Consider the following 17,304-nt stretch of genomic DNA (forward strand, 5'->3'; position numbering starts at 1 on the left):
GCACGTACTCATACAACTGGAATTACATCCAGGATGACTACTATTTTTTTGGTGGGATCTGTCATTTCCCCATCAGAATGAAACTCTACCTTAATTAAGCCTAATGTGTGTGTATGTGTGTGTGTGTGTGTGTGTGTGTGTGTGTGTGTGTGTGTGTGTGTGTGTGTGTGTGTGTGTATGTGTGTGTGTACGAGCATATATAATGTAAAAATCGACTGGTCCTTTCAGATATACGCCGCCTTTCCAAAAAAAAAAAAACCACTATTCCTGTCTGCCTGTTTCTATCAGCTCTGTGCCTGCGGGTCTACTCCAAGCAGCAGCTCGGAATAATTGGCGTTAAACTCCACAAATCACACAAGAAGGAAACTTTTGGGGGTCCCCCAATAAAGAGATAACTGCGACGGGGGAAAAAATACAGCTACAACGGTTTCGTTGCAGTCCAACTTAAATTGCGTAAAGTTTAAAATATATATCTAGCTCTCGTCCTCGGCATTGCCCCTTCTTCGCATTCTTTCAGGTACACGCCCTTTGACATGACTGAGGGGGAGGGGGAGGGGGAAGGGGAGGGGGTGAGTTTTAAGGAGGAAAAAAAAAAAACTAAATCACGGAAGAGTTCCTCAATCCTACTAGTTTGGCAAGTCCTCAGCCCTCCAAGCAGCGCGGAAAGGCGGAGAGAAGAGGGAATAAACACGCATTTGGGCACCTTTTTTTTTTTTTTTTTTTTACACTTCTCCTGTTCTGCAGACGTTTTATGGTGAGTTTTTTTTAAGTTGTTTTATAGTTTTGGGTTTTTTTTTGTCTCTCTGTCTGGTGGGGAGTTTTTGCTCCGAATAAACTGTCCCAAAGCTCCTGGTTTATGCCACGTTTCGGTCCTCAGTGAAGTGAAACTCCGGTCTGGCTGCGGGACGGGTTCAGTGACGACACTGGAGACCTCGGAAAATGTCCTGCTTGTGTTGCACTTCATGAACGTCTATACGCTCCCTGTTATTGCCACCTTATAAGACAAACAAGCGGCTTATTCGCTCCTATTCAGGCGGTGATATACGTTCTCCTGAAAGATCTCGCGCGGTTATGTAGGGCTATCGATCAGCTGTCCGGTTTCCATCGCATGTGTCAAAAACTGAAAACCACCCCGCGCCTCGATCCCCGTGCGCAAAGGCGCATTTTTTTTGTTTTGTTGTTGCACAAAACTAAAACATTGCGCGAGATGGACTTCACGTGCAGGCCCAATGCACTGACCACTTGCAAAGGTTTGCGCAGAGCCGTCTCACTTAAGGCCAGCTAGACAGGAGTTTACAGAGACCTCCAATTGCTCCTCTCTTTTCTCTCTCTCTCTCTCTCTCATCCACTGACAGGGTGACCGCATTGTGCACACTTGTGTGTTAACACGCGTGTATTTTCAGACCTACGTGATGAAAAGAGGGAAATGTTGGTTTGCACCTCGCAGTGTATCGCCACAAGCTAAACTGCTCCTGTGTTAATATTTCATGCCACGCTGGTTAGCGGGCGGTAGTATTGTCATTACTCTGCGCACGTACTGTATCACATTCACCCCAATTGGAAACGGAACACTCAATCTCCCTCGGGCTCTGCAGGGAAACGGGAAACCTCTGGTTGTATATATTTAATTATTTGCGCAGTTGTTTGCTTGTTTGTTGTTGTTGTTTTTTTTCTTTCTCTTGGCCTTTTAAGACAAATAACAGGGATTAGTTGGCTTCTTGTTGGGAGGGCGGGGAGCGATAAATCGAAGCTGTGACGTGGAAACGAGTGTTCTTAATGGAGGTCTTAGTGAAAATTAGGGCCTGGTGTCATTTTTGGGAATGATGTCCACGATGGGCAGCTGCTCACACAGGATTTAAGTGTGAGAATGGGTGGACATGTCAGTAGCAAAATTGCCGTGAAGAGCGTAGTTTGGGGGTTGTTGGTCCTTGTGTGTGTGTGTGTGTGTGTGTGTGTGTGTGTGTGTGTGTGTGTGTGTGTGTGTGTGTGTGTGTGTGTGTGTGTGTGTGTGTTCATGATATGGAGGGTGTGTCACCAGTTCACGGGAAACATCCTAAAAGGCCCTTCAACGTGCATGATGCAAGTTACTTTAACCAAGTTACCAAGACCTGGCACAACGTGCAACCTTGCAGTTAGATGTTTGACATAGTGGGTAGTCTATATAGACCGGGACTATAGCACCCAAGCACGCACCAGTTCAATCTATATCAGCATACATCCACGTGCTGACCGCCATTAGAATCGGTCACCGGTCATCCTCCTGAATGAAGCTTGGTTGTCTCTTTGACAAAGTGGGTCAGATCTTAACCACTGCTGGAGACTCTCCACCGGTTTTGGTTGACGGTTAGTCGTAAATCCAACAAGGGGGTCAGTGAAATTTAGATGTTAATAGGCTTTTTACCAGCACATCAGTTCTCTCTCTGGTGGCATTATTAGGTTAACAGTCGAATTTCCTAATTGTCCATTGCTTGAGGTGAAAGACGGAGAGAGAGCGGGGGGGGGGGTATGTCGATTCAGATTTCTGTTATGTATTGATTTGGGCAAGACAGCATCCTGTTTAAAGAAGATACCTGCTGTGTTTTCCTAGTGAAATGAGGTGTTGTTTGCTCCAGCACATTTGAATACTGAAGTGGAAAGACAAGTATGGCTGTCTTGTAGATGGAACAGATCCCCTCACTGCTTTGGGGCAAACTAGCTCAGAGTTGGCCTGTAAATTCCTGTCTAAGTGATCTCTACAGACAGCGATGAATGGAATTCCTGCACAGCCTTGTCACCCACTGGCATATATAATATGTTGTGTACAGTCTGTAAGACGTCTTGCACATAGATCTGTTGAGTCTAATAAGAACCACGTTGTACCTAGTTAGCCCAACTAAGTTATGTTTGTAATAATCGCATGAAATATCTACTCTTTAAACACCCACACTGCAATGCTTGAAGTCCATATAGACGGCCACTCAGTGTGTTAATGTACATGTGTGTGTGTGTGTGTGTGTGTGTGTGTGCATGCATGCATATGTGTGTGTGTGTGTGTGTGTCTGTGTGTGTGTGTGTGTGTGTGTGTGTTTCTACACACAAGTAAATGCTTGCACACAGCAAAGGGAAGGCAATGGCCAGAGGAAAAGACACTGGGAAGTCAGCGAGAACAACAGGGTCAAAGGGAGAGGAAGCCAATGGAAGACACAGGAAGAGAGATTTGTGCAGAGAGAGTGCGTGCGCATGAGAGAGAGAGAGAGAGAGAGAGAGAGAGAGAGAGAGAGAGAGAGAGAGAGAGAGAGAGAGAGAGAGAGAGAGAGAGAGAGAGAGAGAGAGAGAGAGAGAGAGACAGCTGCATCTGGTGAGGGGTGTAAGAAAGACAGATAGAAAAGAGTGAGAGATAAAGAAGGAAGAGAGAACAGCAGACTGATGGTAGGTAATCCCTTCAGTAATCTGAAGCCCAGTCGCCTTCGCTATCTCCATTAGATCAGATGACCTATCAAAGATCACAACGTCCATTGTACATCCCGGCTTGTCTCTCAGTCAGACTTGCTCTCACCCTCTTGGCTTATCTCACGTCACCCGTCCATCCCTTGCTGTGGCTCCAGACCCAACACCTGAAACGACAGGCCTCACAGGGACTCGAGGAGATCATCTGTTTCTTTTTCCACTGGGCCTGCCCATCGGTTGTATGCTTTTTGAAACAAACCAGTGTAATATTACTATTTCCTGTTCATAACCAGTGTCTTTGTCCCTAATGCCCATCTGAGTTGAACCATTGGTCCCAGTTTGTGTTGTTTGTGAGTCGATGAAGCTTGTGGATTTTTTGCTTACTTCTCTCTTTCTTCACTCTTTTGCGTTCTCTTTATGTCCCTTTCTCTTTTTATCTATCTATCTATCTATCTATCTATCTATCTATCTATCTATCTATCTATCTATCTATCTATCTATCTATCTATCTATCTATCTATCTATCTATCTATCTATCTATCTATCTATCTATCTATCTATCTATCTATCTATCTATCTATCTATCTATCTATCTATCTATCTATCTATCTATCTATCTATCTATCTATCTATCTATCTATCTATCTATCTATCTATCTATTTATCTATCGATCTCACAATTTCATGCATGCATTTCACATGCACAAAAACACTACTCCCCCCCCACACACACACACACTCACTCACTCTTTCCTCTCTCCATCTTCATCCTCCTTTCCTCTGTCTTTACCTGGCACCTTCACTAGAGAGAGGAGTCATGGAGTCTGCCATTCAGACAGTGGTGAAGGTCTTCCTAAAGTCGTCCAAGGGGAAGGAGAATCTTGGAGGGAAGGACTTCCAGAGCCTGGTCAAGAGCCAGCTCGGCAACATCATGACGGTTAGAAAAACCCTCAATGAAACTTTCTGCCGCCGCTCATATTATATAACCGCTTGAGCAGAGTGCCCACGGCGGCCTCGTGCCTGCCCTGGCCAATCTCACTTTGACATAAGTATCGTGAGCTGATGCTGTTGGAATATAATGTGAATAGGAAACACAATCTGATATGATAGAATGACATCAGTTAGCATTATGATGTAAACAGAGCCAGTGGTAGAGGTCTAGTTACTAGTTCTCTTATGGTGATTTCACCTGTGAGAGTCCAGGTAGGATTACGCTGTAGTCATCATCGTACCTTGTTTGTGTCCCATGGTTTAATGTGTCCACCCAGGATGCAGACAGCTCAGAGGCAGTCAAGGAGATGCGTCAGGACCTGGACTCCAACCACGACGGCAAGGTTAGTTTCGAGGAGTACATGAAGCTGGTCGGCTACTTGGCTAATGCTCTCAGCCAGCAGCGTGCCCTCGCTAATGAGACGCCTGCCCCGGGCTCCACGGCCGAACCCGTGGCAGAGGATGCCCCCGCCCAGGAAAAGAAGGAGGAGACGGCAGGATTTAAAGTAGAGGCAGCAGCAAAGGTAGATGTAGAGCCAAAGGAAGAGCCAAAGGTAGAGGAGGAGACACATCCCGAGGCACCCAAGGAAGAGGAGAAGCCCGCAGCAGTGGCAGAGGAGGTGAAAGAGGAGGTAAATGTAGGGGAGGAAGAAAAGGCGGAGGAGGCTGCGGAGGTGGCTGCGGAGGAGAAGCCAGCAGCGGCTGCGGAAGAAGACGGGGAGGAGAAGAAGACAGAGGAGGAGACCTCATAGGGGACAATTCATTCCACAACACGCACTACACTACAGCCTCAGATTTATTACACAACACACAATAAACAGTGCCATAACAAACCACCTCGAATGTCTCGTTTGAAATACACACAATTTGGAAATTGAAGAAGCTCAAAACCAAACAATGCAGTACAATGCTATACAAAATAATAATTACAAACCCAGTCCCAAAGAAAACTCTCTTTTTTTTATATATAAAAAATGCATTCATGTGACTCTGCAATTCCTGCATTGTGTCAGTACTTACCACTGTGTTGATATGTATGTGCTCCCCACTATATAGCACACTTACCTCATTGTGATGATATACTATGATAGCATGCAGACATTCACTAACATGTGCATGCCGCATCCCTGTGAATTCTTAGACCGCTGCTGCAAAGTATGCCACTATGTCCTTGCAGTAGCACGCTGATACATACAGCAGGCGGCCACTGTGTCAGTGTACGTAGCACATCACACCAGCAATGTCCGTGAGTTTTAATCCCTTCTCCTGTCTTTCTGTCCGTCTACCCCCGTCCTTATCGCACATAGTTTTCCACAGTTGTGTGCTGAAACACAATAGGACTTGCTGTACATTTATATGAACAGCAGGGTCAGGCCTCATTGCCGCACCATTGTTTAAGCGTCGGTTAGTGAGGCATTATACACCTAGGGAGGCACTAATGGCTGTCTCCAGTTTACTCTCTCCCACCACTACTCTCTCGTTTTCTACTCTTGACGTTTTAATAGAGCTTTATTTGGTGTGACAATAAACAGTTGTTTTGCTGAAGCACTGGGTTATATCAGCTCAACTTAACTGCTTCATACCCCCCCTCCTCACCAGCACACCCCGCCCCCCCCCCGCTCTCTCAATAGTTTATTGGAAGGTTCAAACGAGTATCTGGAGTTTTAAGTGCTCCTGCGTCTTAGTCAGCCATGGATTAGGAGAAGGAAGATCAGGTGTGGGCTGACCTAATAATGGTCCTTGGCTAAATAATTAAGGGCCTGCGATGGAATCCACACCAGAGGACCCTTATGGTCACAAGGGAACCCAAAATAGCCCCATGGCAGTGGACCAGTGACTGGGGAAATGAGCCAGGGGAAGTTTTGCATGCAACCCAATCCAACTTGACTAGAACCAGTGGGGGAAAAAAACAAGAAGAGAAACCTCAGAAATGTAAAAAAAAAAAAGCCATTACAGATGCCATAGGGTGGCCTTAGTGGGGCTCACGTTCTCACTTATGGCAATGTAATGCTACTTGGTCTACCTGTTGAGGTATAAAGATGCAGGAATGAGCTCTGCAGTAACCCATGGTGGCCATGGATAAGGGGTGTGATGTGAACGGTTCACGGCAGGATTATAACCCTTGGTTTGGTTGCTCTTGTAGAAATTGATCTTTGTTTCTTTTTGTTTCCCACTGGTTGTAGCTCTTGTTAGTGAGGCTTGCATGTTTGGTTGCCGGTTACACCCTTGTGCCACTGGGAGACCCCGTTTAACCTGCAACTGGATCCTGAAGTCCCAGGGCTTAAGAATCCACTGGCTTAGGTGCTGGATGGGCGACACACCCTCTGACAAAAACAATTACATGAAAGTAATCCTGGGCTCCAGTGATCCTGCCCTTTAGAGGAGGTGGCAGGTTCATAGGGACCTTTTTGCCGTCAAAGGTTGTGGCCTTAGATACGAAACAGAATACTGAGCCATCAGACAGGAGACAATGTAGTGTTATGTCTAAAAACGTGCTATTGAATACAATATTGCATGCTATCAGTAAGTGATCTGACAGTTACTGCCGTTGTATGATCACAGTGGTTATTCTTCAAGTCTCATATTGACTTTGTGCTAACATTTTATATTTAAAATTTGTTATACTTCTTTACATAGTTGGACCACTATGCGGATTACTTGAAGACTCAAGGGAACACAATTATATGTCACATTATATTCAAACAATTTGTTAATTAGAGTTTAATGATTTGTAAATCGTCTCATCATTAATAATACATCCATGAGAAAGAGTCTCGTGTTGCATGTAGGCCTGCTTCAGAGTACTAGGGCACATTTTGGGCATACAACCAACATGCACCTTATGTATTATACCGGCACCTGGCCCTCCAAATTCCTCAGAGACCAGTGGGCAGGACAAATAAACCTAATGGTTCCAGCAAGTCCTGTGGTCACATTGCATCACTGCATCACTCCCATTGTAAATACACTCTCATCCATGCTCGCACTCCGCCCAGCTTTTCAGCATACAGTATACTCTTTGTATGTTGCATTTCTTGCATTATCTGTTGTAGCTGACATACAAATAGAGCCTCGGTTGACATTTTAGGATCATTTAGAATCGATCATTAATCAATTTTTACCTCTTAGTAACACCTATATCCTTTTCTCTTTTTTTTATTACGAAGAGGTTGTCATATCATGGTACTTCCTGTGAAAAACATATCATCTTTTTCACCATCTGAAGCCAGCCTGCTGCTTACAGTATGTACATAGGCCTCAGGCACCTGCATCTTGTATATGCACTGGCAAGTTGCATATTAGTTATTGCCCTTAAGAAAGGTACGCTAGAACAAATGAAAAGCTTTACTACATTTTCCCATGTAATACTGAAATGTATGCAATGCAATCTTTGTATAATTTCCTACTTCGCAACCAATTATCTTTGCAAAACGGTGGCAAATTCGCCCTATTGAAACACTGTAAACTTGCAAAATTGAACAGACCGAGCTCAAATTGTATTTTTACAAATTTGTTCGTTCGTTTGTTTGTTTGTCGTTTTAATCTGCTGGAACCAACAGATCCGAAGGGGTTTGCAAAATGAGGTGCAGGTCAGATTTCAGGAAAATTGTCAGTCTGTACAAGTATCTTAAGATGACTCACAGCCTGTCTGACTTTCTGGCACCCATTTTATTGTCTTGAAAACCCACCCAGCTTGCACTCCAAGGAGATTAAAAGAACTACTTCTTAACAAACAGCAGATTTGCAACTGCAGGCTGTCAGATGCCAGAATATGCCTGCTACGCAAAAGTCTGATTAATTTTGAGGCTAAATTTGAAATAAGAACGTGCACACCGGGATAGAGACGCTTTAATGAGTATATAATCGGACATATTTGTATGTGCATTTTATCGAAGGCTGCAAGGGGTCAAAACATCACTAGGATGGATTTTGATTTATCTGTCTAAAGCACTCCTAATACAGTGTGCAGGCTGCCGTCTTTTTTTCTGTTAGTTAATTTGCTTTTGCAATTGGAGGACGTGAGTGAGTCTGAGCGATTTTAGACTCATTTCAACCCGCTGCCGTGTCCAGGGAAGCCCCCGCTATGCCAATGTTTTAAACCTTGGTCTGAAATGCTGTAACATTTTTGCTTATTCTTTGTAACCAATATTTGTAATGGTCAACAATTAATAAAAAAACTGTGACATTAACATTATAACTCGTGGCCCGTTATTTCCTGGGGCTGTGTGCCTTACAGAGGTCAAGATGTGTTTGTGTGTATGTTTGCATGCACATTTGTCTGTCTGTGTATGTATGCATGTGTGAGTGTGTGTGTGCGCATGTGTGTGTGTGTGCATGTGGTCGTAATAGAGAGTGCCTCTGTGAGAAGCAGGATAGGGATACAGAAGTGAGGTGTGCGTAAGGGAGGAAACAAGAGGGGAGGGGGGGGCAGGTGATATTTAAACCACTTGCAAACTCTCTCCTCATCCATCTTCCCCTTGGCTCCATCTCTCCGTACCTCTTCAAAGACAAAGGAGGCCTTCCATCAACGCTCAGGTAAGATGGACAGCTTGGAGGGGCTGCAGGACTATCCTTTCTCCTCTGTATCTGATTAAGCGTTTCCTTGGATTGGCCTTTCATGTGTTTTATCCCGTGTGCAACCGTAGCAAATATCCGTGCATTGACAGACCTCGAGAACCGTTAGACTGCAGGTAATAGGTTGGTTTACATCGATTGAGGAAGACCAGGAGGCTCGAGAACAACGTTTTTTTGGGGGAGTAATTTTCAAGCTTTTCCTTAAACAGGTACAGTCTGATTTATCTGGACCGATATGGTTTCAAGTAAAGTTTTTCCTGTTTCATGTCTTGAGATTTATACACAATATAAAGTAAAATGCAACTTGTAGCAAAGTTATGAATTGCTTTGGGCAGTACCAAAGCTAATATGTAATAGTTCGTTAGGTCATAGTGATATATACATATATCTGCATAAAGTGCAAATTTGGAAAGCTTCATTGTGATGAATGTTGTATCGCACCGCATTATTGAATGGTAATTTTCAGCAGCTGGCAGTTATTTGTATGGGAAAAAAAACATTTTTTTTTCATTCTTCTTCTTCCACCAGCTATTGTTAAGGGTGAATGCTAACAAGCCAACGTATGTGAATAACGCTCCTCCGAAATGAAGGCATTATGTCTCCACTCAATATTGCATTACTCACTGCATTTTGGTCTCTATGGTTTCCTATTGTATTGTGTCAGTCATTGAGACAGATGACCCCTATAGATTTTCCAGCTAGTCGGCTTCGGTGTCCTCTCTCCTCCTCTTTCCTCTCCGCTGCCCACAACTTTGACCTCTCTAACCCAGTGCGCATCAGTACAATGAGAGCCAACCACAGACTGAACTTAGTATCCATTCCTCTTATGATGATATTTTTGCAGGGTGGTGCAACCGCAGCACTATTTAAAGGCAGAGCGAGTAGGATTTTTCCTAAAAATCAATGTATAGACTCATGCAAAAATAATCCCCCTAAATCATCGCTTGTGACCCGCTAGACGCGCGGAGTGGTGTCGGTCCTGCAGAGACCCTGTCCTCTGCCTGTATTTTCTTATTTTGCTGTGAACGGGACGTTTCTGGGCGTTAACCTGTGGGCAGTGGGTGTGCTGCGGCCCCCCGGGCAGCAACAGCATGCAGGATGTGAGGGCGAGGTTCTATAAATATGTAGCGGCGACCAGGTGCCAGATCGAGATCGTATGCATGCATCCCAGAGGAAGCTACGACAATGGCGGACACAGCGCCGAAAAGACGCAAATATAGCGAGCGGACAAAGCTCGTTCCGAAACGAGAGTGAATCTGTGACTGGCTTTCACCCGCTAGCGAGCCCTGAAGGTGAGGGTGGGGGACGTGGAGTTGGCCTGTACAATGGGATGTGTTCTGGCAACTGCGGTCGGGGGGGGGGGGGTGGTGTCATTTTGGCGTCGTTGAGCCGGGGAGGAGGGGCCAACTTTGAACGCCGTGTTTACAAGCCGCAACCAACAAATCCTGCTCATTGTGCCTTTAAACTGAGTTAGTCGCTCGTATGAAAGTTATCTAACCACCTCCACGAGCATCAGTGTCGACTTCGTAGGGAGTCTCTTTGCATTTCCTCCAGGGAGGGCCCAACACCACAGCTGTTACTGAGCAACAGAGGCAGCGTAAGCAATGACGAAAGCACTTTCATGTGGGTATATCGTTGCACAAATGAGTGTCTACACAAAACACCTCTCGGCTTTCAGTTTCTGATTTAGGTTGGCTACTTGTTCACCTGCATTTGTGAGCGTAAGCAATGACAAAAGCACTTTCGTGTGGGTATATCGTTGCACAAATGGGTGTCAACACAAAACACCTCTCGGCTTTCAGTTTCTGATTTAGGTTGGCTACTTGTTCACCTGCATATGTGGTCCACTCGAGGTCTGCTTGTGGATCTTTGGTAGATCCACTGTTACATGGTGAACAAGGGCGCAATTTGTTCAAGGCAAATGACAAGTTTTCATTGGAACCAGCTTCAAATGTGATACCAGTTTGGCTTATAATGAAGATCAAGCAGGGAACTATAAACGCAAACACGTTAACCCATACCTGTTCTCCAAGCTAGCTTCTTTTTCTTTCGTTTGCATTAGCTGAAGTGGCCGTTGTTGTTTCTGAGTCTATTTTCAACATGTTGAGAGAGGCATTATTTCATCCAAAAGGAAGTCAGTGTCACTGACAATGACTTATCTGTGTCTGTGTGTGCACAGTCTCTCCACGAGCCCCGCATAAGAAGATCCAAGATGCCGGACACAATGTGTGTAAGACTGTTCGAAAGCTTCTCCAATTCTCCAACGCCGTTTTCCGACTTTCCCATTCACACCTATGCCAAGTAAAAACCAACTAAGGTCACATGCAATGACCAGAACACCTTTAAGTCGGGTCAGAAATAGCCTCTTGCGCCACATGCAGAGTGTTATTTGACCTGGCTGTAGAAATGGGACACCATCTCTAGTTTGCTTTCCTTCTGTCCATCCTTGTATCTGTACACTGTCACATTTGTCTTAGAGGTGGCTCCACCCTTGTTTGCTATGTGATCGCACATGCAGCTGGGGCTGGAGCGGGCATCTTGTGGTAGATTCTGACATTTGGCCATTTGATGCCCACTTCTAGCATGTCCAAGGAGCCCAGTTCCAACCTGGAGAGTGCCATGCAGATGCTGATAAAGACCTTCCACAAGTACTCGGGAAAGGAAGGGGACAAATACACCCTGAGCAGGAGCGAACTGAAGGAGCTGTTGTTGGAGGAGCTGGGAACTTACTTAGGGGTAAGGAGAGCAGCGTGTGTGTGTGTGTGTGTGTGTGTGTCCACAAATATGTGGTTGTACAACAATGCACTAACACAACTCACAAATATGCGCTCACACACTACACTCAAGCGAAGGTATGTGCTCGCACACGCAGAACTGCAGGTACAGACAAGCTCCTGCAACTGATGTGTGCACACGCCGGCACCAAGTCAGTTAAGCATGCGTACACAAACATGTCGAGAACGCATTCTTAACGTTTCTCTCGCTCTCTCTCTCTCTCGCTCTCTCTCTCTTGCTCTCTCTCTCTCTCTCTCACTCTCTCTCTCTCTCTCTCTCTCTCTCTCTCTCTCACTCTCTCTCGCTCGCTCGCTCTCTCTCTCCTCTGAAAGAATTCCAAAGATAATGAAGCCGTTGAGAAGGTGATGAACGACTTGGACGCAAACAACGATGGCGAGGTGGACTTCACCGAGTTCATCATTCTGATGGGGGCCCTCACAGTAGCTTGCAATGACTTCTTCCTCGAGTATAAAACAGACGACAAACCGAAGGCCGAGGGCGAGACGACAAAGAAAGAGTGAGGCGGCGAGAGAGAGAGCAAGAGAGAGAGAGAGAGAGAGAGAGAGAGAGAGAGAGAGAGAGAGAGAGAGAGAGAGAGAGAGAGAGAGAGAGAAGATGGGAGGAGGCTGGGAAAGGGGGTGAAAGGAAGACGGATATCTGAAGGAATGAGGTTAAAGTAGAATTGCTGTCTTATGCAATTCCTTAACAGTCCAACTGCAAGTGTGTGTGTGTGTGTGTGTGTGTGCGTGCGTGCGTGCGTGCGTGCCTGTGTGTGTGTGTGCGTGCGTGTGCGCCTGTGTGTGTGTGTGTGTGTGTGTGTGTGTGTGTGTGTGTGTGTGTGTGTGTGTGAAGGAGGAGTTCCAGCTAATAGCTAGTGAGTTCATGAAACATGGGGCATTCAGGGAAGAGTCGTGTTTTCCTTTGGTAGCTTTATTTTCATACCACAGTCAAGACGCAGATCCGGAGCCCATCACACTGCTCTCATACCGGCGACTGACGTGACATCTAAAGCATGTTCGAGCTGTGTGTCCTTACGGTGTCGCGCTCAGATCTTGGCATCTAGAAAGCACATCCCATGTCCAAAGTACGGCGTTATGAATCTTACATTTAGACAGAAGGCACGTGAGTGGTTTGAGCGTCTCTTGCACACGAGTAATTTGTGAACTTACCTGCAGTAATAAGTTAAAGATTATTGTGAAATATTATGTACTTAGTGCTGAGCATTCAAATAGGATATATTCCTTTCCTTGCACCTATTTTGTAATCTTTTTTTTTTTTTTTGCTAATAAGCAATGTGTTCCTTCAAAATATTAAACATGACATATAACCAGCTGCTGATGTTGACTCGTCTGGTCTCTTCTGCATTAAACCCTCCTGCACACTAACAAAACAACACATAAACACGGTCACCAGCATGTGAGGCTTTATTTCTTACACCTGGAAATCAGATTCAACAGTGCGGGGGGGGGGGGGATAAGGAAGTAATTGCATGTGTGGTTGTGCGTACGTGTGTGTATGCTTGTGTGTGAATATGTGCATTTTTGTGTGCATATGTGTCGTGGTTGCGAGTGCGTAGGTGCACACATGCACATGTGTGTGTTAAATGCGTGTGTGTTTGCTGGGGATTCCCACAGAGTACACCGCCTCGGCTCACACAGCCCTGCCAACAATATCCTGCGAGTCTTGTTCCACCAGATATAAGCTGACCCAGATGTTGGACTTGGATCCGCACGGCAAAACCTCTTCACGAGAGAGGCAGAATGTGTTTGAAGACAGAGGGAAGGGAAAGGGGGAGAGACAGTCAGCGAGAGCTAGAAACTGTGTGTGTGAGTGCGTGCGTGCGTGCGTCCGCGCGCGCATGTTACGCGAACCCCATGCATTTGCCTTTGTGTGCAGCGGGTGAGTTTGTGAATGAAAGGAGACAGCAAAATGCTGCGAAGAGTGAATGATCTTGGGCAACCCAACTCACGGAGTGCATCAGGGAAGAATGTAGCTTGGAGAGCGGTCGTATAATCATAGAGGAATGCTCAAGCTGCTGTGACTGTGAGCGCGATCGCTGCTCTCCAGCGCCTCACACCATTGGCTCCAACGCCATATTAACACGCGGACCTCGGCACCTCATTGGTTTTTACAGTTGCTCGTCAAATGAAAGTATGCGAGCGAGAGAGGGAGGGAGAGCGAGATGGAGGGAGAGGGAGAGAGGGGGGGAGAGAGAGAGAGAGAGAGAGAGAGAGAGAGAGAGAGAGAGAGAGAGAGAGAGAGAGAGAGAGAGAGAGAGAGAGAGAGAGAGAGAGAGAGAGAGAGAGAAATGGCAAATCTAAAATCCGTCTCTCTCTCTCTCTCTCTCTGTGAGTGAGTGACTCATGGCCATGGCTGTGCTGGAGTGCTGACTAGGGATCAACTCTTCCACCTCCTATCTGCACCAGGGCCAATAAAGTGAAGCTGTTCCCTGACCGGTGTGTACGGGCGGTTTCAGCGTGCTCCTGCCATCCATTATTCTTTTGTTCATTGTGTCCTTGAAAGTCCTCGGTGATAGGGAGCTTGTCGGTTTCTGATCTCTTCTCAGCAGACAAGTGAGGGAAGATAGATAGTCAGTCAAAACAAACCAGAATCCACTGTTTGCCCAACAGGGGAAACTGACAAACTGCCCTGACAGTTAACAGCCCCAGTAACCTGTTTACAGCCCGAGTCATGCCAATGTTCACAGCCCCAAGCATGTGTAGATATAACACAAACAAAACTAATTTATGATCAAAATAAATTCACTTGACAGTGTCAGCGGTTGTTGGAGGCTTATTAAATACAGCGGTGCTGAAACGTCCTTCCATGATGTGGGAAAAAAAGTTGGTAAAAAAGTATGTTTCTCCAGTAAATGACCCATTAACGATTACTGTGCACCAATGGTGTAGGTTAGATATTCTGAGAGCCAACCAGATGCTAAAAAAGTTTCAAAATGTTCATATAATCCAAAAGAAAGGCCCAATTTTTAGGGTGAGGTTATAACGGAGCCGCCAATGGATCCGGCGCCTCACCCAAACTGTATCTAAAATACACCTGACTTTACCGACTGAACCTTTTCAAACAAAACAGCCAGGGTCTGTGCTGATGGGATAGCCATGGCCTGGTGCTGCCGGTGCACGATAAGGGGATGAGGAACACTAAGCCAGGCCATGTCGCTGGCACCGAGACAGAAACATGCAATAAGGAGACAGCGGCACTTCAGTTAGCAGCAGGCCGGGTCAGGCGACACCAAGACGCCGAGTCATCATGTCCATCAGACACAGTCGGGCGAAGCCTCGGCAGTCATGCCAGCTGGAGAGAGGCAGCGGTCACATGGGAGAGGAGGAGGACGTCAAACTGTTCACCAGAGCCAAAGGAACTTACCCGCTGAAGTTGAGAAGACCCACATTTACCTCAAGTCTCCCCTTAGATTTCCACCGTTACCATAAGAAACCCCAGAAAGGAAGACCAGCAGAGTTAATAGCGTGTCCTTCCAGCCCATATACTGCAACATGATGTTTTGCAATACCGGCTGTATAGCAGATGTCTGAGGTCGCAGAGGTCAACTTGTTAAACAGATAATGCACACAACTAACCGTAACCTATTCAAAAAAAATGCATACCAAGGTAGCTGAGTATGCATTTTCTTGCATATTATAGTCCTATACACCATGTAGAAATTTGTCCATCTGGTATTAGAGTTATAAAACCAAGTGTCAGGGTCTCCTGCCTCCCCAAATGATGGCGCCAATCCTCGGCTGCAAAGACACCCTATCCAGCCGGCACTAAAGAGCGTATGTCAGTAATGTCCTTCCTGAGTGTCAAGGTGAACCAGATGACGGACAGATATCAGCCTCAGATAACACTGATAGAGACAGGTGAGGTAAAGGAGAGGGGCTAGAGATACAGAGATACAGACGGCTAAAAAGGCGAGGGAAGGAGAGAGGGATGGTGTCGTTTTGCTCCTTTTTTTCTCCCCTCCCCCCTTAACCTTAAGTGTCCTTGATATGGGTGTAACGATACGATGCTTACTCTTCATCCATCTTTAGTGCCGCGTTTACCTAAGACGCGCACAAAGTGGCTTGGGTGCTTATTACAAGTACCTAAGCTGTTTGTCCTAGGCTCAACCCTAAACATGATCCTCGCTCAGCGCTCAAACCCAGTCTCCAACTACATCCTTTACCTAACCTCTTAGCTCTAAAATGGCACATTAATCTACTGGCCCACAACGATTTTGGATAAACTGCTGAACCATTTGATACCGACAATACAAACCATTTTTCATGGCAGACTCTGAAGATTAGATACAGAGCCACACTAAGTAGGACTTGAAGGCTACATGATGGGGAAAGACATCCACTCGCCATACTACCAAGATAGGTATGGGAGGCTGTCTAAGCCATAATTCTCAGCTACACTCTCTCGTACACTATCAAACCCTTTCTTTCTTACACACTATCAAACCCTCTCTAACACACTATCAAATGGTAGATGGCAAATGGCGGACTCTTGCTCTTTTTTAACTTATCTTAGCTTTGGGTCTTCATGTGTGTAAATCTTATAATGTGTTTGCTGTGTTTGTCTGTGTCTGTCTTGCACTGTTTGGTGAAGCCACAGCCCTCGTTTCATTTTTAACATGTGCCTGCACATTGTTTTTAATGACAATAAATTGAATTGAATTGAATTGAAATGGAATACACTTAATATAGTGCCTTTCTTGCTGCAACAGCCACTCGAGGCACTTTACAATCAGTGAAGGCCTCACATTCACCCACAAACACATACGCAAACACACACTCACTCATGCAGTTAGGGGCTAGGTGCCTTGCTCTAGAACACCTCAACATTTTACGCGGAGGAGCCGAGGATCGAACCAGTAACCCTCCAGTAATCAGATGATCAAACCCTCTCTCTCACACTATCAAACTCTCTCTCACGCACTATCAAACCCTCTCTCACACACTATCAAACCCTCTCTCACACACTATCAAACCCTCTCTCACACTATCAAACCCTCTCTCACGCACTATCAAACCCTCTCTCACACTATCAAACCCTCTCTCACGCACTATCAAATCCTCTCTCACACACTATCAAACCCTCTCTCACACTATCAAACCCTCTCTCACGCACTATCAAACCCTCTCTCACGCACTATCAAACCCTCTCTCACGCACTATCAAACCCTCTCTCACGCACTATCAAACCCTCTCTCACGCACTATCAAACCCTCTCTCACGCACTATCAAACTCTCTCTCACGCACTATCAAACCCTCTCTCACGCACTATCAAACCCTCTCTCACGCACTATCAAACCCTCTCTCTCGCACTATCAAACCCTCTCTCACGCACTATCAAACCCTCTCTCACGCACTATCAGACTCTCTCTCACACACTATCAAACCCTCTCTCACGCACTATCAAACCCTCTCTCTCGCACTATCAAACCCTCTCTCTCACACTATCAAACCCTCTCTCTCGCACTATCAAACCCTCTCTCACGCACTATCCAATCCTCTCTCACGCACTATCAAATC

The 17,304-nt window shown here is 45.8% G+C and overlaps 2 protein-coding genes across 2 annotated transcripts; both read left to right on the forward strand.

The window, feature by feature from the left end:
• The first annotated feature begins 575 nt into the window (after positions 1 to 575).
• Positions 576 to 8,600, forward strand: s100u (S100 calcium binding protein U). The gene is made up of 3 exons (XM_056298279.1): positions 576 to 754; positions 4,233 to 4,363; positions 4,695 to 8,600. Exons 2-3 carry the CDS (start codon positions 4,244 to 4,246, stop codon positions 5,166 to 5,168), a joined length of 594 nt encoding a protein of 197 aa, XP_056154254.1. The 5' UTR covers positions 576 to 754; positions 4,233 to 4,243; the 3' UTR covers positions 5,169 to 8,600.
• Positions 8,601 to 9,389: 789 nt separating this feature from the next.
• s100s (S100 calcium binding protein S) lies at positions 9,390 to 12,325 on the forward strand. The gene is made up of 4 exons (XM_056298373.1): positions 9,390 to 9,446; positions 11,054 to 11,217; positions 11,574 to 11,727; positions 12,099 to 12,325. The coding sequence occupies exons 2-4, from the start codon at positions 11,204 to 11,206 to the stop codon at positions 12,285 to 12,287; spliced, it is 357 nt and encodes a 118-aa protein (XP_056154348.1). The 5' UTR covers positions 9,390 to 9,446; positions 11,054 to 11,203; the 3' UTR covers positions 12,288 to 12,325.
• The last annotated feature ends 4,979 nt before the right edge of the window (positions 12,326 to 17,304 follow it).

The sequence above is a fragment of the Lampris incognitus genome, chromosome 18 (genome assembly GCF_029633865.1).
Source record: "Lampris incognitus isolate fLamInc1 chromosome 18, fLamInc1.hap2, whole genome shotgun sequence".
NCBI lineage: Eukaryota > Metazoa > Chordata > Actinopteri > Lampriformes > Lampridae > Lampris > Lampris incognitus.